Raw genomic sequence first — 26,605 nt, 5'->3', positions numbered from 1 at the left:
AAACATTTTTTAGATAGGGCTTAAAGGAGGTCAAAGGGAAATAATAGGATAGAGGAGTGAAGGAGGGGAAGAAGGAAATGAAGTTAGAAGTAGTTAGTGTGTTAGAGGTGTTAGGAGAGTAAGTGCTCTTTGAAGAGCTCTGTCTTCAGGAGTTTATTAAAGATAGTGAGAGATTCTCCTGATCTGGTAGTGGAAGGTAGTTAGTTAGAGGTGTTAGGAGAGTAAGTGCTCTTTGAAGAGCTCTGTCTTCAGGAGTTTATTAAAGATAGCGAGATATTCTCCTGATCTGGTTTTTCTAAATGATTAAGATCATTATTACTTAAATAAGCAAATAATCTCACACTTACACAATGCTTAGTTAGACAAAAAACCCTTATCAGAGAAAAAATAAGATTTGTTGCCTTGAAAGTAATATAATAATTTTACTTCCTTAGATTTAGTTTTTTGCTGTGCTGGAGTTCTGATACCTGCAGAACCCTGTTCCCTCCATCAAACACACTGAACACTGTACAGTACAGTAAAACACACATATAAAGCAACGCTCTGAGAATTCCTCCCCAGGTGAGGGGCGTTATGCACCAGGAAGCTCTGGAAGGAAGGAAGGAAGGAAGGAAGTACAGAGTCCAAACAGAGGGTCTCTCCTGCTCAGTCTGAGCTCCGGAGGCCGGCCTCCTTGTTGATATGACAAAAGCACTGGGCAGGAAACTGCACCTCATGTTGGGAACTGGCCTTGTTTGTTGCTTTAGTAAGAGTCAGGATCAATAGAACAGGGTTTTCTTAAACTTAGGACTTATGTTGCATGATGTACCGATAATAATCTTGCAATGTTAATAAAATAAATCAGATTAATCACAACTATATTCTGTGATTAACATGCAAATGTTGAAAATTTGCAAACAGTGTTTTCAATGGGACGTGCAGTGCAGATTAAACAGGGTACACACATTGGGGGATATCTCCTCTGTCACTGTGCTGTCCATGTGTCTGTGCTTTGGGCGGAGACAGGGGTGGGGCAGATTACAACAGAAGTGGGAGTCAATCTTAGTTAGCCTTTGCTATCATAACGATTGGAAAATAAACCTTGCACAGCTCAAAATGCAAAAAAAGGCTTTCACTAATTCTCTGAATCACTCAGAGTGTCACTTGCCTTTCTCTTTAAAAGCCAGTTTCACTCTGACTTTGTCAGATTGCTATTTTAATGGTGCAGTGCTTCTGTGTTTCTCAGTAAAGGAAACTGACCTTCTTGTTCACGCTGTGAAGATGCGGGAACAGCAATGTTATTTTATTTAATATTCTGTTTATTGTTGATGTATACTATCTTGGGGCTGTGCTTTTGCTATGCATCCGTGTATGTATGTGTGTGTGTTTCAATGAGTGGGGGTGTAGGTGAGTTGAGCAGGCGCTGTGCATTGCCAAGATAGCAATGAACGTCTAATGGCTGAATGTTGTCAGGGTTTAAATCAGTCAGTGGTGCACCTGTGTTTTTCACCGCCAATATATCAATATGCCAGAAATTTACCTGAACACTCCTCACTCCCAGACCACCACTTTCATCAGTGCATAGCAAACCAATCACACAACCGCACAAGTGGCACTGGGAGCAGATAGCTTCCATACCAGAAGCGAACCCAGATCTCCAGTATCAGAAGAACCAGAGACTTGTGCTCTGGACAACTCCTGGACTTAAAAACTGCTTTCACACTGGACCAAACACTCCTAAGTTCACTAGGCTAGTGTGAAAATGCTCTATGTGATCAGTAGATTCTCCTAATCCTCAGGATTTAGTACAGTTTGGTGATTTTTTTCCAGCACAGCTAGAACTGCTGGGTTGAATCAGGGAGGGAGGGAAACCCTGGACCAAGATCTTACAGCATCAGAATTCAATACCCCTCTTAAGAGCCTTGAGTTTGTACCACGACTGGAAACAACAGACTGGTTCTGGTCACGGGTCTCAATCTGTAGATGCTGGCTTGCCTGCTTGACTGAGCTCAGAGAGAGCCGTATAAGCCAAGAGCTTGACATTGAAACCTTGTCCTTTCCAGACCCGCCGTTATTGAATTTGCTCTTTGCTCTTCTGGCTCTATTTCTTTCTTTCTTTCCCGAAAGGCTACCCCTCCAAGATCATCAAAAGATGGGGGAGCCGGGTCTCGCTTTGAACGCTCCCTCTAACTGTTACGATCCGATTAACGAGGCAAGACTTTTGGGAAACGGCACAAGGAGGAGCCGTAATGAATTTCTGGGGAAAGTGGTATTAGCATATCCCGTTGGTGAATCACTTCTCCGCAGTCGAGGCTCGCCAGGGAAGACGGTCGCTTTTGAAAACATTTCTCGCGGCCCAAGTTAACACGGAGCGAACTGGAGAAGCTGCAAGCTAAGCACGAACCGGAGGTGGAACAAATGATTGTCTGCGAAAGGAGCCACGAGCATTCAGGCTTTCCTTTAAAACACCAGGGAGAGAGCAGCATCTCTTCACCGTGGAAGCGTGGACGGAAGTTGCCGGAGCGTCTGGGACCTTCAAAGAGAAGTTCAAAGGCACTTATTTTCTTTTCCAACCTTTTTGCTTTGTTTTTGTTTTCCTCCTCAACTACCCACGGTGCACACCGTTTACCGGCAGCCAACCCTTTCCCCGTCAATCTCTGCGGCCCGGGGGGAGATGCAGAGAGGCTGGCCCTGAGAGGAGACGAAAAGAAAGGGCTGCCAAGAACGTCGTGTAGCATTGCAACTTCAGGGAGTCAGTAGTCTCTCTGAAAGATCATAAACATCTCCCACTTCCTCCGTCATCTCTAAAAATACCTCTCCCCTCCCCCCCATCTTCACCTCCCTCCAGTCTCCACAGGCTATGCAAATAGCGGCCCCTCCATCCAGTCTTGTTTTTCTCTCTGGTTCTTCTCTCAATCTCTCCAGCTTTGTTCAGGCTGCTCCCACTCCTCCAGATTACACGGCGAACGCGCCTCCGGCCCTCCAGAGACCATCGTCTAAAGCTGCGAGCGTGCAGAGATTTCAGAGAGAGCCACTCTGGGCTACTCCTAATATCTGAAACTTGTGTTTTAGGGGCTTTTTTTCTCCCCCACTTTCTTCCCCTGGCTTTGATGACTGAACAGTTTTGATGTTTTCATTGGCAGGGGATGTTTGAGTGCAAGAAGTCCTCGGCGGCAGTTTAGGAGAGATTACTGTTGAGGGAGAGCTGGAGCGGAATTACTATTTTTTTTAGTACTTTCAGTTCTCCAGTTCCCCCCGCTCTCTCTCTCTCTTATTCTGTCTCCCTGTTGCTCTCTCTTGTCATTTTCCTGCTCTCTCCCTCTCTTTCTTTCCCCTCTTTCCTTCTCCAGCTTCTCGACTCTTCTCTTGGCTCTGAGGGATGCCACGGAGCAAGCTGAACAAAAAAAAAACCCTCCAAAAAAGAAGAAAATTACCAGTCAGCATGAAACTCCGTCTCTGATTGCTCGCAAGGCGTAACGAACGCTACGGCACTGAATGCCAGTCCTGAAGTCCTGAAGTACTGCGCCTAACCTGAATGTTTTGCTGTTTTCTCTGTTTTTTCTCTGCTCTGACACACCCAGCTTTTCTTAGGCAGGGCTTGTCGAAGTGATAATTCAGCACGAATCAGAATAAACCCGCTTGCTGCAATTTTCCCCGTCCCCAATTGTAATCAGTGAGGGCATTTTTGGTGGCTGATGTTTGCAGTTTTACTTAGTACTTTCTTAGGAATGCACTGATGTGGCAACTACAGGCCAAAAACTTCACTTCACTATTCAATTTCTGTCTGACAAACAAAGAAGATGTTAGAAGTAGATGTAACAGAGATACGAATCCTACTCAAACCTGTAGTGTAACTACAAAGTAATTAACTAAGTAATTACAAAAGTCAAACTGGACATGGCTTTGAAGGATTTTGATATGGTTTTGGCCTCATTAGACTGATCCTGTCTAATTATTTTGACTCAGGTTTGGCCCTTTCTTACTCTAAATCTGACTCTGTCTTGACTTAGTCTTGGTCCACTTTAGACTTGGTCTTGGCCCATGTTTCACTCTAGGTTGGACTCTGTCTTCAGTTGGTCTTGGCCACTTTAGACTTAGTCTTGACATTGTCTTTCTCTTAATTGGACTTTTTTAACTTTTTGAATTGGGCTTGAACTTGAGGTATTGGGTCTCCCTCAGTCTGATTTATCTTACAAGCTTATCTTGTCCTAATTTTAACATAAATTTGACTCTGTCGCATAAGTATTTTCCTTGTTAACAACTACGATAACCACAATATTACCATTATATAATGTGTAGTTTTAGTAGTTCTTTGCCATTTTCTTTAATACAAGTATAAAGGGGGAGGATTTACACTTGAATTGAATTTGTTTGCACCCGGAGTGGCAATTTTTGCTTAAATTGTTGCACCAAGAGTGGAAAAAGGTTATCCAAAAGCAGTGTGTAAGACTGGTGGAGGAGAACATGCCAAGATGCATGAAAACTGTGATTAAAAAGCAGGTTTATTCCACCAAATATTGATTTCTTTTATGAATATGAACTTGTTTTCTTTGCATTATTTAATGTCTGAAAGTTTTGCATCTTTTTTTGTATTTCAGCCATTTCTCATTTTCTGCAAATAAATGCTCTAAATGACAATATTTATATTTCTTGGGAAGAAATTTTGTCTGTAGTTTATAGAATAAAACCACAATGTTCATTTTACTCAAGCATATACCTATAAATAGCAAAATCAGATAAACTGCTTCACTGGTTTCCTTATTTGTTCCAGAGCTGTATAGCGTAGACAGGCAGCAGTTAAAGACTAGTTGAGGCTTGGGTTATTTTATTTATTGAGTTTCTGGCTCTTCTAGGCTCAGTCTTGACTTGATCTGGACTTGTAGTCAATGAACAAGACAAAAGCAGTCTTAAGTACAGTCCTACCTCCATGCATGTCTTGGCTCATGGACTACAACTGGGGTAAACACTGGAGGAGCACTGCATAAATTAGTTTTCTGGCTGAGCACTCGCTGTAATTAGCAGGGTACTTGGATCAGATGTGCTGAAGCGAGGAAACCGCTAAATTGTTGGGACCATGGTTGGGAAGCAGTGCGCTGTGGGAAGATCTGTAACGTCCCTCTGTAATGATTCACGGCTCATTTCATTTGTTTAGGTGGTCACCCGTCCCTCAGACATGATCGCTCCAGTAGAGACGCAATTTTCCCGACGGGTCCGGAGCCGGCGTGGGTAACAAAACACATCTATTCATCTTCGTATCGCGGCGGAAAACACGGGTTCTGAAGGCGGCGTTCCCGAATGCGGCGAGGCTCCTCGCCGGGGTCCTAATTAAAGCCTGTCTCGCCGTACCTCGCCTCCTTTAATGAACAATGCAGCCCCTGATTTGCGAGTGATTGATTCTCACCTTTCCGTTCTGGCCGCTCACCTCATTACCTGCCTCTCGTTTCGCGGCCTCGGACAGCGCCGCCTCCCAGATTAGCGGGCCGCCCCCAAAGCCGCGCGGCGTAATTAGAAAGGGACATAATAAAGTGCGTCTTCCATCAGCCTGCTCCCCTGCCGTTTAATCAGCCGGCCACAATGGGTGATATCAGATCGGGCCGCCTGACTGTCGAGCCGCTGTCACAACAGATTTGGCTGAGGAGGGGAGCGGGACTCGCCGTGTGAAGGCTCAGGACTCTCCCTGGCTATTTATTCCCTCCCTGCTGGAGGAACAGACAGACGGCGGCGAAGAGCCGGAGCTCATTTACTTCATTTATTTATTTATTTGGTGGCAGTCAGAAGTGATTAAGTCGATTTTTATTGGTAATTTCTTTCTTAAACACAGGGGGCCGGACGTTTGACAGTGATGTTACTGTTAGATTGGTTCCCTGCAATGAAAAGTGAGGGTATGGACACTTTATATATATATGTTATATATATATATCTTCTTTATATATATATATATATATATATATATATATATATATATATATATGAGGACATCACATTTCTGCTTCTCTGCACCATTATACTTAATAATTTTGCAAAACTTTAACCCTTTGGCCTCATATGGACACAGTGCTGTATCATCTAGTGGTCACATGACAACACTCAACACTCAACTGATTGAAATCAAGAGTGTGGGAATCCCATTCAAAGGTTTCTACAGCCAGTTCAGACTGAAACATGGGCCAGATACAAAACTCTCAACCAATTTTTGTGTTTTGTATGTTTGAAACTATTCTCCTGATGTTTATTTGCTTACTGTCGAAAAGTTGTAAAAGTTGTTTTTTGGAATAATTGGGTCAAAGATAGTTCTTAAATTTTTAAATAAACAACAATTTCTAATTGAAGACATCTTTTTTTTTTGCTTGTTAGATCCTAAAGTCAGGGTTCCTAAATGATGGGGCTCCTTAATTACCTGCATGTTAATTAGAAAATAAGGAATGCTATGTGTACTGTAAACATTATGGCAGATACAAACACCATAAGAGAAAAAGACAAGCATAAAAAAAAGTCAGCATTGTAGATTAATACCAAAGTCATCCAAACACTGAAGACTGAAAACATATGAAAAAAATAGTTGTTAAACTAACCAGAATATGATATATATATTTTAGATTTTCTCGATTACATGTCAGGAATAGAATGGCTTTCAGTTAACAGCTGTGCTGAACTCATCAAGAGTTAATTTCTTGTCTCTTAATTTAATGTGTTTGGGAGCATCAGTTATAAAGTAGTGAAGAGGTAGAGTTACAGGTATACAGTGAATAGTGAATATTTGAGTAATGTTCTAATCCAGATTATAGTAAAAACTACTCAACTAAATAAAGAACAAAGTACTCAGTGAAACTCACTGCAGCGCTGCTTTGAGGTGTAATAGGAGGATTAGTGGTGCTCTCGTGTCTGTGCCGGAGCTCCTCTCAGCTCAAACCAGACTCTGTAAGTTTTCCGAGGCGGCCACGACCAACGCTCGCGAGAACTGCGACCTGCTTTCCGACCTTTAGTTCTAACAGTTCTACAAGGACTACTGGTTCATTCTTTACAAACTAACACACGGACACTCTGTTAGAAGCTGGAAAGAGATTGAATATGTCTGTGAAAGCCAGAAAACGAGAAAGAGAAACTAATCCGCCTGAAACATTCATTACACTCTACAATTGTAGGGGGAGCCCACGAGCACAAAATCTTAATCCTACCTAGTGGAGCTTTAAGAACCACAAAGCCCATAAAAGAAGCGTTATGATGAAACTGGCACTCATCAGGACTGCTCCAGAAAAGATCATCCAGCCTCAAACAGTTCTGTGCTTTAAGAACATAAATTCAATCAACATAAATGTGATTTAGACTCTCCTCAAGAACAAAATAAGTTAATTAACAATAGTATTTTTGTGCGGTTTTGTCTTGTGAAGAGAAATAGGGCTCCAGACTAACCTTTTTCACAATTGTACCGACCGAACTATCTTGAAGTTTTCTGTCACCTGTTCCAAACTGAAAATCGTCATACCCATAATTAATAATTATTATTTTTTAAATTAATGTTTTATTTATTTGTGTACTTTTCTACAGCCACAATGTCCTATATATATATATATATATATGGACTTCCTTGACTATATGACCCTCCTCCTCTTGCAGTGTTACCAGCAAGCTAATCAAAATTTAGCTAAAAAACTTTCTAAATTAAAAATTTGAGAGAAATAATTTGAGAATTTGAGAAAGATAATATTAAATAAGGCCCTAAGTCTTTAATGGCACCAAGTGTATTTTTTTTATTTTATTTTTGAGAGTGTAGAACGCTATTAAAATGAACAGAAATAGTCATCAAAGCTGGTTCTCCACACTGGAAGAAAATCAGGGGCACTACATAAAACATTACTGTTGGGAAAAAGAATCCGTAATGCCTTCCACTATCATTACACGGGTTTGCTCTTCAGTCTGAAACTGCAGTCCGGGGAGTCTCCGCTGTAGAGTTATACCAGTCAGCTTCATTTTCTCTCTAGAGAAGTTGTGAATCTTCAAAACAACACTATTGTTTTTTATTTTATGGGGATTCTGTGTCCATTAGGCAATTCCACTTTATTTATAGCGCATTTTATATGCAAAGGCAATTCAGAGTGGTTGGCATAAATAAAGCCAAATAAACAAAACACCATAAAAGAAGATACTAAATTAAAACGTGGAGGATATTACCATTAAAAATTTGAATTATTAATTATATATATACATGTACATTGACAGAGGTGGAAAGTAATGAATTACATTTACTCACATTACTGTAATTGAGTAGATTTTATGAGTAATTTGTAATTTTTAGAGTAGTTTTTAAAATAGGTAATTTTACTTTTACTCAAGTAGATTTTGACACAAGTTATTTACTTTGCTACATTGGAAAACTCCCCGTTACTGAGTAAAAAATAAAAAGCTGGGAGAAAAACAGTTGTCTGAATAAAAAAAAATAATAATCCACCGGCACACGGATGCTCACACGTGGAATACCGAGGCAATAACGTCCTCATGCAATGAAAATGTGCCTTTCCTGCTGGGTCAGCTTTCAAAACTTCCACATCAAACCTGCAAAAGCATGTGGTAGCAAGTATTTTTATCATTAACCCTTGTGTGGTGTTCATATTTTTGTCATTCGTTTACTTTGTTACTTGTATTTAATTCAGCAAAATTAATCAATTTTACATTAAAATGCTTTACACACGCTCGCTTCACCTACATTACAAGCAATATAAACAGCTTACATGGTTAATATTTGCCCTTTACCTTTCTTATGTACATTTCTTTTAAAAAGTGCTACTCTTTTTTTATTAGTTTAATAAAATGTAAAAGAAAATGAATTAAACTCAAGATATGAGTAGAACATTTGTTTAGTTTCAAATTTACAAATGAAGCAATGTTTATTAGCCCTTGGCCAAACATACTGTATGTAATATAAATGGTTAGGGGAAGGGGGGGGGGGGGGGGGGGTGTACAGTGTGTGTTTATCGAAAATGTGTTTTGATGTATGTTTTTCACAAAAAATGAGCCAATGCCAATGAGTTTGAGTTAGAAAAAAATATTTTTTTTATCATTTGATGAAAAATTAAACGGGTCCCACAGACCCGAACACCACACAAGGGTTAAACAATCTTTTGAATGTTAAAAAAACATGTAAATTGCAGTTAAAGCATAGCAATGGGAAGTTAAAAAATAATAATGAACTTTAAAACTGTAAAAACAGTTTATAGTCACCTATATGAACATAATGGATTATAGAAACCTTGTTGCCTCTTGTTCTTGAAAATGTTTTATGGGGTGGTCTGAACAAATACTGTCTAAAAGTTCCAAATTATTATGTGGAATAATAGTTCATTAAAAACTATTTAATTTATGATTTGTTTTACTTTTTTACATCAAATAATTAAAAGTATCTCTGTAACTTTTACTCAAAGTACATTTTAAATTGAGTACTTTTTTTACTTTTACTCGAGTAGATTTTTAGATGGGTACTTTTACTTTTACTCGAGTAGAATTTTAGCAAGGTAAAGGTACTTTTACTCAATTACAATTTTTCAGTACTTTTTCCACCTCTGTACAGTGGACCCCGGATAATTTTCATGATATTCCTTTATAAATCATTGGTTGTTCAGATCAGCAATTTAAGTTAAATACTGTATATCATATAGCAGATGAACACAGTGATATTTGAGAAGTGAAATGAAGTTCATAGGATTTACAGAACGTGTGCAATAATTCTTTAAACAAAATTAGGCATGTGGATAACTTTGGGCACTCTTGTCTATTTATTGATTTAAATACCTTTAGCACTAATTATTGGAACACAACATTTGTTTGTTAAGCTCATTGACACTTGACCTACAGGGGTTGGACAATGAAACTGAAACACCTGGTTTTAGAGCACAGTAATTTATTGTGGTGACGGACAGTTCTGGTGGAAACAGGAGAGTTGAGGTGCACATTGAATTCTGCCGTGATTTGATCAGCCGTGGTTTTATGTTTTTTGGATACAATTCGGGTTAGCACCCGAACATCCCTTTCAGACAGCTTCCTCTTACAGCGTCCACAGTTAATCCTGCTGGATGTGGTTAGTTCTTCTTGGTGGTATGCTGACGTTACCCTGGATACCGTGGCTCTTGATGCATCACAAAGACTTGCTGTCTTGGTCACAGATGCTCCAGCAAGACGTGCACCAACAATTTGTCCTCTTTTGAACTCTGGTATGTCACCCGTAATGTTGTGTGCATTGCAGTATTTTGAGCAGAACTGTGCTCTTACCCTGATAATTCAACATTCACACTAATTGAACATTGAACAATTCAACAATTGAACATTCCTGCTAATTGAACATTGCACTCTTACTGGTGCAATGTGCAATTAATGAAGATTGGCCACCAGGCTGCTCCAATTTAGCCATGATGAAACCTCCCACACTATTTTTATTATTATGAGAAAGGGTTAAGGAGCCAATCACAAGTTTTTCTCCTTTTTTGGATCTCCTTGGCTGCTTCTCTGACTAGTGCTCTGCTTGCTTGATATGTCAGTTTGGGTGAATGGACATGTTTCGATAGGTTTGTAGCTGTAGAATACTTTTTCCATTTTTGGATGATGGATTGATTAAACAGTGCTCTTTTGGATGTGTAAAGCTTGGGATATGTTTTTAAAACCTAACCCTGCTTTAAACTTTATCTCCACAACTTTATCTCTGACCTGTCTGGTGAGTTTCTTGGTCTTCATGATGCTTTTTGTTCACTAGTGTTCTCTAACAAACCACTGATGCCTTCACAGAAGGTGTTTGTTTTTTTTGAGGTGTTTGTGTTTATATTAAGACTAAATTACACACAGCTGGACTCTATTAACAATAATTCAGTGACTTCTGAAGGCAGTTCACTGCACTGGATTTTATTTAGGGGGTTCAGAGTACTGAATAGTTTTGCACTTCACACTTCTTTTTTAGATTTTTCATTTGATACAATTTTTTAAAACTGTATCGTTTTTATTTTACTACACAATTTCTTCACACTACTTTTTGTTTGTCTATCACTTAAAATCTCAATAAAATACATTTAGGTTTGTGGTTGTAAAGTGACAAAATGTGAAAAAAATCAAGGTCAGGACAATTTATTGAGATTATGTCCATATCTTGTATGAAAAAAAAAAAAAAAAAAAAAAAAATATATATATATATATATATATATATACATATACAGGGGTCGGACAATGAAACTGAAACACATGTCCTTTAAGTGTGGGAGGTTATATGGCTAAATTGGAGCAGCCTGGTGGCCAATCTTCATTATTTGCACATTGCACCAGTAAGAGCAGAGTGTTAAGGTTCAATTAGCAGGGTAAGAGCACAGTTCTGCTCTAAATATTGCAATGCACACAACATTATGGGTGACATACCAGAGTTCAAAAGAGGACAAATTGTTGGTGCACGTCTTGCTGGAGCATCTGTGACCAAGACAGCAAGTCTTTGTGATGCATCAAGAGCCACGGTATCCAGAGTAATGTCAGCATACCACCAAGAAGGACCAACCACATCCAACAGGATTAACTGTGGACGCTGTAAGAGGAAGCTGTCTGAAAGGGATGTTCGGGTGCTAATCCGGATTGTATCCAAAAAACATAAAACCACAGCTGATCAAATCACGCAGAATTCAATGTGCACCTCAACTCTCCTGTTTCCACCAGAACTGTCCATCACCACAATAAATTATTGTCCTCTTAAACCAGGTGTTTTAGTTTCAGTGTTCTACCCCCATATATATATATATATATATATATATTTTTTTTTTTATTCCAGTGTTGGAAACTCTGAAAAAAGAAAAACTTTGACTTTATCCTTCCTCCCACAAGTGGATTATCTTCTCTCCAAGCTATATAAAATCTTGTACTGTTTGGAAATGAAATAAATAAAGGGAGCTGTGACATTTGCACAGTACTGTATTTATAGACCCTTCTTAAGAAAAATCCCCTTTAACAGAAGCTCATCTCTATAGATTAGCATCTGGGTGGAAGTGTGGAGGTTTGCAGAGGTGGGTGATGTTTTTCAGTGATTTCTGTTGAAAAAAAAAGAAAAAGTACATTTTGCGCGGAGCTCACTTCTCTAAATAAACAGGTTTAAAATTAGAACACCGTGTTTTTAGTCAGAATGAAACCAAAGTAAGGGGCCTAAACAACTGAAACACTGATTGCCATCTGTCCTCATGGTCATGAGGAACCTTCTGCCTTCAGTTTCCACAAAGGTTACCCATCCAACATCTCTGTCTCTGTCTTTCTTTCTTCAATCTCTAGTTGAGGATCAGAGCAAAGTTGGACAGTAACGATGGGTTGTGGGCTGAGGAAGATCCGTCAGACAGACGACAACAGTCCGGGGAAGATATACTCCACCCTCAAGAGGCCGCAGGTGGAGACTAAGATTGGCGTGGCCTACACATACTGCCACCTGGACTTTCTGATTGGAAGAGAAGGTAAGCTGTGGACATTATATTACCTTAGACCGCATTTGTCGCTTTGTGAGAAACCACTTAAAGGTTAATGACAAACCAATAATTGAAGTTTAGACCACCTTTGTTGACTCCAAGACAAGTCGAAAGCTATTAGTGAGGACTAAGATCAAATAAAAGGGAAGAATGACTCAAGATAGAGTCAAGACTAAGATAACCAAAAGTAAGCCTGTGGTGTAAGCACTAGGAATTTGGTTAAGACCACTATTACATTGTTTAGTCCAAGAGAAGTCCAAGAATATTAGTTAAAACTAGACTCAATGCTAAGTCTAAAAAAGCTTCTGCAAATGAGGCTGAAATCATGTCAAGGCAGAGTCGAGACTAATTTTGAATCCTGTTAAGAGTTGCCCTCAAACAGCTCATCACTAAGGTTAGCTAGCTTATCGCTACGATTAGCTAGCTGATCACTAATAGTAGTTCTCCCTCCGGTAGCATTAGGATTTTAGCTAGCTCTTTGCTAAGGTTAGCTCATCACTAAGATTTGCCTGCTCGTCACTAATGGTAGTTCTCCCTCCGGTAGCATTAGGATTTTAGCTAGCTCATCGCTAAAGCAAGCTCATCACTAAGATTAGCCTGCTCGTCACTAATGGTAGTTCTCCCTCCGGTAGCATCAGAATTTTAGCTAGCTCTTTGCTAAGGTTAGCTCATCACTAAGTTTAGCCTGCTCATCACTTATGGTAGTTCTCCCCCTGTTAGCATTAGTGTTTTAGCTAGCTCATCGCTAAGGTTAGCTCATCACTAAGTTTAGCCTGCTCATCACTTATGGTAGTTCTCCCCCCGGTAGCATTAGTACTTTAGCTAGCTTGTTGCTAAGGTTAGCTAACTCTTCTCTAGCTTCAGTTCACTTCCTGTTAATATTAGTGTGTAATTTAGCTCGTTGCTAAGGTTAGCTGGCTCGTCACTAGCTTTAGTACTCTCCCTGGTAACATTAGTATAGCTAGTTTGTCAATAAGCTTAGCTAGCTTGTCGCTAGCTTTAGTTTTCTCCCCGGTAAAATTACAATTTTAGTTAGCTGGTGGCTATGGTTAGCTAGCTCATTGCTTAGGTTAGGTAGATCATTGCTAATTTTAGTCCTGTTCCCAATAACAATAGTATTTTAGTTTAGTTTTAGCTTGTTGCCACGGTTAGCTAGCTCATTGCTAAAGTTAGTTATCTCACTTTGTAATGTGTGCAACGTGTGGTTTTGCATTGTCTTGTTGAAAATTGCTTGGGCGTTCCTGTGAAAAACGTTTGCTTTTTCATCTTTTTCTGATTTGGGAAAAATCCTCAGTTTCTTGCTGAAACACATCCCTAAAGCTGAGTCCATGTCTGCCTTTAGATTCATGTCTGTCTTCTGCTCCATTATCTTATTTAGGAAAGATCACATGAAGAAGCCGTCAGAGTTCTTGAGGAAAGATTCCCTCAGCGTAACTTTGAAACGGCCTGACGCCGACTGAAAAAATTACAGTTCGATTACCTGCTGCTTCACAAATCCTCAGACTGATGATGCTCGGAATGATGCTCACAGTTTTCAGTCCGAGTCAAGACCAAGAATTTTAGTTGTCGAGTCCGAGTCAAGACCAAGACTTTTAGTAGTCGAGTCCGAGTCAAGACCAAGGCTTTTAGTAGTCGAGTCCGAGTCAAGACCAAGACTTTTAGTAGTCGAGTCCGAGTCAAGACCAAGACTTTTAGAGGTCAAGTCCGAGTCAAGACCAAGACTTTTAGTAGTCGAGTCTGAGTCAAGACCAAGACTTTTAGAGGTCGAGTCCAAGTCAAGATCGAGACCTTTAGTAGTTGAGTCCGAGTCAAGACCAAGAATTTTAGTAGCCGAGTCTGAGTCAAGACCAAGACTTTTAGTAGTCTAGTCCGAGTCAAGACCAAGACTTTTAGTAGTCTAGTCCGAGTCAAGACCAAGACTTTTAGTAGTCTAGTCCGAGTCAAGACCAAGACTTTTAGTAGTCGAGTCCAAATCAAGAGTAGTCCAAGACCGAGACCTGATTAAAATTTAAATAATAATAATAAAAATTCACATTCAAATTCCATTTTTTTTCTAAACAATCACGCCTGCCTTTAGATTCATGTCTGTCTTCACCTCCATCATCTTACTTAGGAAAGATCACATGAAGAAGCCGTCAAAGTTCTTGAGGAAAGATTCCCTCGGCGTAACTTTGAAACGGCCTGACGCCGACTGAAAAAATTACAGTTCGATTCCCTGCTGCTTCACAAATCCTCAGACTGATGATGCTCGCAATTTTCCCTCTAAGAACGATGACACTTGCAAATTATCAAAGCAAATCCTTCCACGACTGTCTCTCTCTCTCTCTCTTTCTCTCTTACTCTTTTTCTTTCCTGAGCTCCACCAGACAGAGCCGATTGGCAGCCGGTACCTGCGTTTCTCTCGCGCGGCGCTGCGCGTTCTTGTAAGGATGTTCCAGGTTTCGGCAGAAGTGTTTCTGCATTTTTTGGGGGAGGATGGGTGGAGGGCGGGGGCTGGGGTGGTTCTGTGTGAAATCCTGAAGCCCTCTGACTTTGAGGAGAACGTTTAAGGGAAGTTCTCCTCGCGGTCCGTGGCTAAATATAGCTGTCAGAGTGCTGCAGCTTACAAAAGCTGGGTGTGATGGGATGTCGTCGCGAACGGCGCGAGCTGGCGCGCTTGCTGACAATTCAGCCTGGAGATCACATTAATCCCGTATGGAGCTTTCAGATCAACACTGAGCTCCAGCCGAGGCTGAGTCTCTTACTCTCTCTCTATTTCTCTTTCTCTTTTCTCATGCTCTCTCGCTATTTCCATAGAATGCACCGTTCCCCGGAAAGCTAAGATGCTTATGTAGCTTTTTCCTGTAGCATATAAACCAACAGAGCAAACACACTAGACATATTACAAGCCAAATTGTACCTCATAAATGCTGATGTTGCAGTGTGAAAGAGAGGTTACTTAGTGACTTAGTGTTAGCATAGCAAGCTAAACTAAACGTACAGGGCACCCTGGATAAACGGATACTGGATAAACGTACAGGGCACCCCTATTAATCTTAATCATTTTTAGTTGTAAATATTTGGGTGTTTGTAACAGCCATTTCAGTTTGATATATCTAATAACTGATGGACACAGTAATATTACAGGATTGAAATGAGGTTTATTGTACTAACAGAAAATTTGACCGGTGCAAAAGTATGGGCACCCTTATCATTTTATTGATTTGAATACTCCTAACTACTTTTTACTGACTTACTGAAGCACAAAATTGGTTTGGTAACCTCATTGACCTTTGAACTTCATAGCCAGGTGTATCCAATCATGAGAAAAGGTATTTAAGGTGGCCAATTGCAAGTTGTTCTCCTATTTGAATCTCCTCTGAAGAGTGGCATCATGGGCTCATCAAAACAACTCTCAAATGATCTAAAAACAAAGATTGTTCAACATAGTTGTTCAGGGGAAGGATACAAAAAGTTGTCTCAGAGATTTAACCTGTCAGTTTCCACTGTGAGGAACATAGTAAGGAAATGGAAGAGCACAGGGACAGTTCTTGTTAAGCCCAGAAGTGGCAGGCCAAGAAAAATATCAGAAAGGCAGAGAAGAAGAATGGTGAGAACAGTCAAGGACAATCCACAGACCACCTCCAAAGAGCTGCAGCTTCATCTTGCTGCAGATGGTGACATTTTCTCATTCATTGTTACTTCAGAAATCACAAAATGCTACGGTAGCTAATGAGGTATGAGAGAGGGGTCACTTATTGTTAGCTTAGCTTAGCTGAGCTACATTAATACTGATACAGGTGCTATATAAACAAAAATATCTAGACATTTGCTCATTCATTGCTTCAGAAATCTGATAGAGAGGTCACTTATTTGTAAGCTTAGCTTAGCCACATTAATACTAATACAGGTACTGTAAAAAACATATGCTATAACTTATTGTTTGCTTAGCTTAGTCACATTAATGCAAATACAGCTGCTGTATAAACATACACAATGTGGACATAAATATGTGTCTAAACATATAAATAAAATGAACTAAGAAAAACTGTAATACACAAATACACAAATTTAAGATTAAGCAGATGTATTAAAATACATACAGTACCGAATATAGCACAGTCCCGGAGTAGCTTAAGAGTGTTGGAGAATAAATAAATAAGGTTATCAGTGGGCTATTTTTTATTTTTTAGTAGCTTGTTTAGTGTTCTGTAGGTGTGTCTGGGTTTTGCAACATTTAGTTCCCATACAGCTTTGGGGTAAAAGCTGTTTTTAAGTCTGTTCGTCCTGGATATGATGGACAAATAGAGGGCAGCTGTTGGAACCAGGATGTTGGTGGCCCTGTTGAGGTAACAGGAGCTGAACAGGTCCTCCAGACTGGGCAGTGGACAGCCGGCAATCTTCTGTGCAGTGATGATCATGCAGCGCAGTATTGTAGTTCATTTTTCTATCCACAGTTTAGTTTCTAGAGTTGTGTTTGCACACTGTAAACGCTCTGGAACAAAATAAGAGAGCACTTAAAAATGATGAGTTTCTTTGATTTTACCAAATTTATATATAATAAAGAGGAAGATGGATGATCACAAGCCATCAAACCAAACTGAACTGCTTGAATTTTTGCACAAAGTTATTCAAAAGCAGTGTGTAAGACTGGTGGAGGAGAACATGATGCCAAGATGTATGAAAACTGTGAATAAAAAACAGGGTTATTCCACCAAATATTGATTTCTGAACTCTTAACACTGTATGAATATGAACTTGTTTTCTTTGCATTATTTGAGGTCTGAAAGCAAATAAATACTTTAAATGACAATATTTTTATTTTGAATTTGGGGAAATATTGTCTATGTAGTTTATAGAATAAAACAACAATGTTCATTTTACTCAAACATAAACCTATAAATAGCAAAATCAGAGCTGTGTGTCCTCAATTTAGCCCGACTAAAAGTTTTAAACGAGCTTAGCGATGATTAATCACCTAAACGTATTAACTGATTATCTTCTTAAAGAGCTCATTTAACTGATAAACGATACGGAAGATTATAAAAAACACAAAGGGTTTTGTTTTTAGTGTTCCGGAAAAAAAAATCTCATTTTTGGACGGTGCACATTTTTCAATGGGTCATGTACTCTAGTACTGTATTGCAGCGTATGGATAGTAATAAAAGGCTAAATCTGAGGCGCTTAAATAAGAAGAAGCAGCAAATACATCACAGCAGCACGAGTACAATGAGCTCCTGCACGCGAGACTGCTTCAGTCGGCTTAATGATCCCTGACGCTGCTCTGCTGGAGAGATTAGATTGCATATTTGTTAATCATATTAATCAAGTTTATGGTTCCCTGGTCAAATCGGTACATCCATCTCCCCGCAGACGCACGCGTACAGCGGGGGAACGGTGCGCCGCGTCGACGTGGAGTAGCGTGATTAGCGGGACAAGTCAAATCGGTCATAGATCTCGCAGACACTGAAGCGTGCCAGATGTTATTATAATTACGTTGTAGTGCCCTATCAGGACAGCGCAGTTATCAATTTAATAGATGTTCAGACGCGGCACGTGCTGCGACGGCAGGCCGAATTAACGGCGTTGGTTTGCGCGAGTGTTATCCCCCGGGGTGCGTCGCGGGAGGGGTGGATAAAAACATGTTTTAGCAGAATTTCTCCATCATCATGGCATTATCGAGAGTCGCTCTGCCCAGGGAGCCGGAGGAATGGGCCGGGTATTAAGGTGCGGGTCGGGAACAGTGTGCCAGCCTGCCGCTTTAAGATGCCCGGCACGTCCCTTATTTCCCTCAAATGTGATTTCAAATGTTCAAAATGTCAAGCGGGCGAGGGACAGAAAACACATTTAGCAGAAAGACGCTGCTAGCAGCCCGAGCTAAGCTGCCGCCACAGATGTTTCCAGCTGGCAGTTTCAACCATTATCTATAATGCAGTCGATCTGGAGAGACGTGATTGGCTCAGGAAGTTTTGCTTCTTTACTTTTGCACTGGAGCTGTGAGGCTGTCTAATAAAAAACAATGATAATTTAGCTAGCATGTAGGAATAAAAGCTTATAGCCAAGCTGTTAGCTAAGTTAGCATTGTGCAATTAATAAATAAATTGAATTAATAGAGCTCCTTCAGTTTCTGAATCAGTTTCTCTGATTTTGGGTTTAGGTTTATGTTTGAGTAAAATTAAAATATGTTGTTTTATTATATAAGACAGACAATATTTCTCCCAAACTCCAAATAAATATATTTTAATTTAATTTTCATGGAATAACCCTGGTTTTTAATCACAGTTTTGATCATGCATCTTGGCATCATGTTCTCCTCCACCAGTCTTACACACTGCTTTTGGATAACTTTATGCTGCTTTACTCCTGGTGCAAAAATTCAAGCAGTTCAGTTTGGTTTGATGGCTTGTGATCATCCATCTTCCTCTTGATTATATTCCAGAGGTTTTCAATTTGGTCAAATCAAAGGATCTCATTTTTAAATGGTATCTTTTTTTTTTCCAGAGCTGTAGTAACTTAGCTCAAAGGTGTACCTGGTATCTATCTTACTATGTAAAAGAAAAGTGCATTTAGGTAATTTTTTTAAAGTGTACTTCGCATTGAAAAGTATGTACTTCTAACATTAAAACTTAGTATGCAGTTTTGGAACAAGTTATGGCAACTTAAGTATATTTCAGTAGTAATTTCATTTTAAATGATTTAAATACAACATAAAAGCATTAGATTCTTCATTATGTATTTTTTATTTTTTTTTGTTAAAAATGTTAAGTATTTCAAGATACTACCATACACTGGCATGCCATGCTGTACTTGCTGTACGTTGAGCAGGTTTTGAGGGGTTTTATGATGTTTGATGGCAGAAACAGGGCAGGATTCAGAACGGTGGGTGATGATTTGGCCTCTAGTTGATAGGAAAGGGCTTCTACATATGTATGACCAGGAATGCCCACACATGATGATCTGCAGGGAGCTGCACTTCTTCTATTCCCCGGCTCTTCACGTGTGAAAGTGTTTGCCTATGGCGGCCTCCCCCTGCCTTTTCAATCACTCTAGCAGCAGTAGCCTATTATTTATGGCACCCTAAAATACACCCTTCGCCTTCCTGCCTCCGTGCTGTTGTCAGACACGGTGTGAAGGAGCCTCGCCTCTCGCAGGCGGCTTTCACAGCCCCGGAGCTGCAGGACGACTTCTCAGACCATCACTGAGTCAACAGCAAGGTTCCTGCACTTCCAGAACTCCGGTATTGTTGATGATTATGGCTTACAGCCAATGAAAACCTAACAATCCGTGTCTCAGAAAATTTGAATATTATAATATAAGACCAACTGGTACTTTTGGCAGTGTGAGCAGTGTGCCAAATCCTGCTGGAAAATGAAATCTGCATCTCCATAAAAGGGATATTGATAAAACACAGTGGACCAACACCAGCAGATGACATGTCTCTCCAAACCATCACTAATCATCAGTTTTAAAAAAAATAAAAAAATAAAATTTTACATTTTATTTGTAAATTAAGGGATCAGAGTCTGGAGGAAGAGTGGAGAGACACACAGTCCAAACTGCTTGAGGTCTAGTGTGAAGTTTCCACCAATCAGTGATGGTTTGGAAGCCTGTCACGATAAGAATTTTTTGTGGACGATATATTGTCCCAGAAATTATTGCGATAAACGATATTTTTGTCATTTTAAGACAATTAAATTCCACCGACATAATGATAACAGAATAGCATAAAAAAAGATCATACACTTTTTAAAGACTTTAAAAAAAAATAGAAATAATTTATTATAATTAGTTTGCCAATTATATACTTATTTTTTCACCTACTTTAGTTTACACTGTGTGTAATGTTATGGAGTCACAGTTATTGAAGCATGACTGGCTAAAATACTGTTTACTGTTTTATATGTGAACAAACACACATTAACACGGTAGATGATATCACGATTATCAAAAATTATTGAGGTCATGTTAAATTATTACAGTGTACAATAAATCGATATTGCAATTATTGTGACAGGCCTAGCTGGTGCTGATCCACTGTGTTAAATCAAGTCCAAACTTTTTATGGAGATGCGGATTTCATTTTCCAGCAGGATTTGGCACTCTGCCAAAAGTACTAATTGATCTTATATAATATTAACATTTTCTGAGACACTGAGGGCTTAAAATAGATCACTGTGTGTTTAATACATCTATATAATATATGAGTTTCACATTTTAAATTCAATTTCTGGTATAAAGTAACTTTTCAATGATATTGAATGTACGTATAATTATGTTTCTGTTCCGCACTCTGTTAGATAGACAGGCAGAGTTCATGCTGAGGTGAGGACCAGAGCACTGATCAGAATAAATCTGCCGATCTGGCAGATCTGGAAAGGGTGCAGTGAAGCTAACAGTCGTTTTACAGGCTGATGTTTTCTGTCCGTTCCTCATCCCTCCATCCCGTCCAGCGTAGCATATAAGTCAATCTGACGTGACCAGAGAGTGTGGCATTGTATTTATATGCAAAGATGCCTAATCGCCCGAGCCCTTAAAGGAACAATTCATCTTCAAACGCTAACATGGTTAAGGCTGCATTTACATTATTACATTAGATGGATGACCGTGGCAGCCCTCCCACCCAGATGCTCTGCCCTGGTGTCATAAGTACTCCGCCAGGGGCTACGCAGTCACTGCTTATAAAATGCAAATCAAATAATAAAATGCTAAATTCTGCATTGTTATTTATTGGTATTTTGCTGAGAGCATAAATCTAATAAAAATAATAATAACCCTCCTTTTAAGGGCCTATTTTAAAGTTTGACGCTCTAGAAAAAAATAGTTATAATAATAATAATAAGAAGAAGAAGAAGAAGAAGAATATTTTATTTACATAGTGCCTTTCCTAAAAACTCAAAGCTCTTAACAACACAGCCATAGACAAAAGGTATAGTGCATAAAAACAAACATGCATACAATCACTTACACATAATAGTGCAACTAAAAAATAAAAACGTGTCGTAAAGATCGTGGTCCAATACACTACCGCTGCCCTGGCTAGTGAAGTGGGACACGACGGGAAAAAAAAAAAAAGTCCTTATAAGGAGATAGAGAGCCCAAGAACGGGTGAAAAAACCAAGAGTGGCGGAAACTAAAGTCACGCCATGCACGACAAAGAGAGAGAGACGGGGGAGGAATGTGAACAAAAGCTCACCAGAGAAGCATTTTATTTATTTATTTATTTAATTGTTCATTATCATTCATTATAGTTCAAACAACCTCACGTGTCATGCCAGATGTTTTTTAACGCTTGCGGGCTACATTTGACCCCCGGACCGCCTGTTGCCAACCCCTGTCCTACAACATAGAGACCTAACAGTTAATCATAGTATATGATATATGAAATACGTTTACCTAAGGTAGCCTAAGAGGGGGAGTCACTAAACACTGATGGTAATGGTGATGATGATGATGATGATGGCCATTAGAATGAAGCAGTCAATGGCGACAGACTAAACACCAATAGACTCAATCTTGTCACAAATGTTCACCTTATTCAACTCATAGTTGAGTAATGTTTGGAAATATCCAATTTTACATCAATTCTACGCACCGGTCGAGTCTTTGTGGTTGGGATTAGAGCAGGTGGGCCCGAGGACATCCCCCCCCCTTTCATCCCACCGCCAGCCAGTGAAAATTGAGTCAGAAAGGAGCTCGGCAGGAGACGCATTCAGAGAGGAATTCACGGCCATTCGCCACCCCACATTACCTTCCCCCCGTTTCGCCCGAGCCGCATGGAGGACCGCCATTGTTCTGATGGGCTCCTGCTCCTGCTCCTTCCACAGGAAAGAGAGACACGCTCAATCCCGGCCAACCAAATGGAGGCCTTCATCGTTTTATTTTTTTTTCTCCAGCGCGGGCGGCTCGGTTACATCACATTACCCTCAGCGATGGCATGCGCTCTGACCTCGCCGTCGCTTCTCCGAAACGGTCTGGCAATAAAACTATATTGGCCAATTCTCCTCAGCACTGACATCTATATTGTCCTCATATTCCCACAGCGTGCTTCCTCGCCGTTTCCAAAACTGATTAAATCATTCTGTCCGTTCCGACCAATCAAACCCTGCTTTACTCCTGTGGCTCATCATTATGATTTACACTCATATATTTATATACATAATATAAAAACGCTCGTGAAAACAAACCAGCGAACACACAGCGAAGAAGAAGAAGTGGTCCGAGACTTCAGGTGTACTCTAGGAGTTCCTGCGCTGTGCATCTCTGTGCATCTCTGTGTTTAATTTAAATATTGGAAATGCAAACAGGGAATGTTTGCGCTGAATCCGCTCGCCTCTGCTTTAATCCGAGAGCATCCTCTCCAGTCAGGTTTATCGTTAAACAAAGCTTGTTTTTCATTCCGCTCGACCTTCTCGTGGAAGAGATAAATCATGCTGTCTGTTTTCTTTTGTTCTTTTTAGTCCTTTATTACAACAAAACGTTGTAATAACCTAATAAACCTAATAAATCTTTAAACATTTTAACATTTAGTGAAAAAAAATAATAAATCAAATTTCTCAGTTTTCCCGAATGTAATTAGTAAGCTGTGGCGGTGAGGGATCTGTGGACCAGCCTCCATGATGGCAACTTTAACGCCTTGATGTTGAACTTTCAGGGCTCATCAAGACAAAGAGCTCCAGGTGGGGCATAAAAAGGAACAGTTTGGCCCTGGATAACATGAGAGGGGGAAAGACATTGACATTGACATTGATTTGTTTTTATGTTTGTTTAAGCACTTGGTAGGGGTGTAACAGTACACGAAATTCTTGGTTCAGTTCACACCTTGGTTTAAACCCCACGGGTCTAAACAGTCTTGGCATATAGTTTGGAGAAGACAAGAGAAGAAAAAGGCAGGTTTTTAGTTTTTTGTTATGTATATATGTATATATATATATATATATATATATATATATATGTATTTTAGTAATTTTTTTTTTACCATTTCTTCTCCCAAATTTAGCTATGGGCCAAGATTTACAATTATTACACCCATTCAGCCAGGAGGGTGAAGACTAGTACACACCTCCTCCGATACATGTGAAGTCAGACTCCGCCTCTTTTCCAACTGCTGTTGATGCAGCATCACAGTGCACTCGGAGGAAAGCGCAGCGACTAGGTTCTGATACATCAGCTCACAGACGCAGCCTTGTGCTGATCCACATCACCCTAGGAGTGATGAGGAGAAAGAGCGGCATCTACTGTACCCACCCAGAGAGAGAGAGCAAGGCCAATTGTGCTCTCTCAGGGCTCCAGCAGCTGAAGGCAAGCTGCATGACCTGGATTCGAACCAGCGATCTCCTGATCATAATGAGTTGTGCAACGTACAGAAATCTCCATGTACTGATATTTTACAACTTTCGCAACAACAATAAAAAGAATAAAGAATAATCGCAGAAGTACTGCGGCATTAAAATAGCGATGCCCCAAAGTCAGAGTGCACCTACCTCTTAAAGAGAATGGCAAGTGACACACTGACTGGTTTATGTAATGTTATGCATTGTTACGCAAACATTTTTGTTTTTTGTTTCAAGCAGTGGAAGGAGTACTTTTCCTGTCGTTATGATAGCAAAGACACACTGACATGACGTAAATTATGCATCACATGGCGCTTGGTTGACTTGGTGGCCTATAGATCACTTAAATCAGGCCCTAAACAAGGTTCACCTGACTTCACAAGATGGAAAAATCAGTTTTCTTCAGTTTCAGTCAGTACTGTGTGGATGATGATGAAGGTCAGGCAGTATCTTGGACTCCTGCACACTCTTCTGCACACTGTTCTCTCTGTTTTTTTATGTCAGTCTAACACAGTGTAATATAAAGTCATCAGCAGATTTCCCTGCTAGATGTCAGGAGCACCATGACAGCGCTCTCGTCAACAGGAAACACAGATCTGTGCTCAGTTTCCTTCCTGTCTGAGAGTGTCGGTGGTGTCAGAGTCATGCCCGCTGCAATATGCTTCACCTTACAGGCCAGAGCTGCACATCAATCTGACAGCAGGCTCAGCGCTCGCTCGCTGCTGTTTACACACTGATGATAATACAGCACGTTTAATTAAGTGTACAGTAAATATAACACAGTAATATCTCATAGTCGAGGGATCCTGCATGAGTCTTTCATTATCTTCATTACTCGCTGGTCTGGACTGTTCTGGGCAGTGACAGATATCACACGCTGTTTGAAAGTGATTACGTGTGAGATTTTCACTTTTAGCTGATCTGGGTTGTTTTCCTAGAAAAGCTGAGCAAAGCAGACACTTTTTTATTTCAGTAAAAATTTATATTTATATTTATTTGAGTGATGTAACCAGAATGACAAGCATTGCCAGCATTATCTAGGTCAGTGTTTCCCAAACTTTAGCAACTCACAGCCCCCTTAGCCCGCTGCAATTAAATTTTTTTTTTAAATTTAAAACCAAGTACAGCACAACCATCAACTTTGTGGTTTCCTTTTTCTGTGCATGTGAATACAGCTTAAATCAGACCATAAAATCCAGCCCGACCCGAGCTCCTGCATGTTCTTAAACCCCATGTAGAGTGTTTAAACTTTTTTAAGGTTAAAACTACAACTGCAAGTGGTATGTGGCAAAAGTTTTCATTATCTTGGCTGCTCTGCAAGAATTTTAGCCACGTGGAGCTTTAATTTTAGCTGACCGGAGGTTATTTTTTTATTTTTTTATTTTAGTCGTTTGGAGCTTTTATTTTAGCCTTGCGGTGCTTCAATTTTAACCGCAAGGAGCTTTAATTTTAGCCATGCTAATTTTGGAGCTTTCATTTTAGCCAGGCGCCGCTTCAATTTTAACCGCAAGGAGCTTGAATTTTAGCCATGCTAAGTTTTTAACTTTTATTTTAGTCACCTGGAATTCAAGCTTTCAGTTAACAGCTGTGCTGAACTCATCAAGAGTTAATTACTTGAATTTCTTGTCTCTGAATGTGTTTGAGAGCATCAGTTGTAAAGTAGTGAAGAGGTAGAGTTACAGGTATACAGTAAATAACTAATACACATTATGACAAGAAACTACTCAACTACTCATCTACCCATGTAGAGTGTTTAAATCTTTTAAAAGTTAAAACTACAATTGCAAGTGGTAGATGCCAATATTTTCTGATTTCTGCCAACAAACGTTTCCATTATCTTGGCTGCCCCGCAAGAATTTTAGCCACGCGGAGCTTTAATTTTAGCCATGTGAAAGTTTAATTTTAGCCGACCAGAGGTTCTTTTATTTTTAGCCGACAAGAGTTTTTATTTTATTTTATCCACACAAAGCTTTAATTTTAACCATGCAGAGCTTTAACTTTAGCCATGTGGAGGTTACATTTTAGCCGACCTTAGCCGTGCAAAGCTTTAATTTTAGCTGCGCTATGTTTGGAGCTTTTATTTTAGTCATGCAGAGCTTCAATTTTAACTGCGAGAAGCTTTTATTTCAGGACAGCCCCAGGAGAGGGCTGGTGCACAGGATAAATCATTCAGAGTTACCAGCCTCAGAAACCACAAGTTAACAGCTTAACCCCAGATAAATGAGTATTTTAGGTTGTTTAACACTTTTAAGTTGCTACATGATTCCTTATGTGTTCCTTCATAGTCTAAAACCTTTCAGTTATGAAGCTCCAGTGGAGCGGATATACTGGGTGCTCAGGAGGCTCTTAGATTAGCTCTTAGGCAACGTCTTACCTGACAGACTCACAAAGCACCTGATGTGTCTGCTTCACTGCTTCACCTCATATATACCTGAGCCATTTCTCTGGAAAAGGCTGTTCTGGTGCTGGTTTCCCTGCATGAAATGGTAAGACCAGATTTAGGGACGTTTCGGTGGATGTTTAAAATGTAGCTCCTTCAACCAAAGACGCAGGTCCTACTATTTGGAAGGAGTTTTAAAACTGGTTAGCTATGCTCTAAATAGCTCCAAAAATTTAGCTATAGTACAAGAGAAGCAATGCAGCACAGCAGTGCCAATATTACACGTTATAGCACAAACCTCGCTGTTTATTGCAAGATTTTGAGTTAAAGAGGACGAGAAAATACAATCTGTTTGGCTTTAAACACTCCACCAGTTAAAATAGTTCTATTGCTGCTCTGTTTGTAGCTGCGCTGTTTGGTTTGTAAGCGCTGCATCCTTGCTAGGTTACTTGTATGTGGTGGAGTAATAC

At 39.8% G+C, this 26,605-nt stretch overlaps 1 protein-coding gene and 1 long non-coding RNA gene across 3 annotated transcripts in view; both read left to right on the top strand.

The window, feature by feature from the left end:
- The window catches only part of LOC125784414 (uncharacterized), a 182,683-nt gene that overhangs the window by 5,274 nt on the left and 150,804 nt on the right, over positions 1-26,605 (top strand). The window lies entirely within an intron of this gene.
- LOC107196951 (raftlin) overlaps positions 1-26,605 on the top strand; it is a 181,854-nt gene that overhangs the window by 19,639 nt on the left and 135,610 nt on the right. For both annotated transcript variants that reach the window (XM_022679877.2, XM_022679876.2), the window contains exon 2: positions 12,259-12,434. In XM_022679877.2, coding sequence (XP_022535598.2) covers positions 12,290-12,434 — 145 coding nt within the window. In that variant the 5' untranslated portion in view covers positions 12,259-12,289. The remainder of the gene's footprint in view (positions 1-12,258; positions 12,435-26,605) is intronic.

This window comes from Astyanax mexicanus, chromosome 1 (assembly GCF_023375975.1).
Source record: "Astyanax mexicanus isolate ESR-SI-001 chromosome 1, AstMex3_surface, whole genome shotgun sequence".
Classification (NCBI taxonomy): domain Eukaryota; kingdom Metazoa; phylum Chordata; class Actinopteri; order Characiformes; family Acestrorhamphidae; genus Astyanax; species Astyanax mexicanus.
The sequence above is the reverse complement of the archived record's forward strand: the minus strand, read 5'-3'. Positions and strand labels throughout refer to the sequence as shown.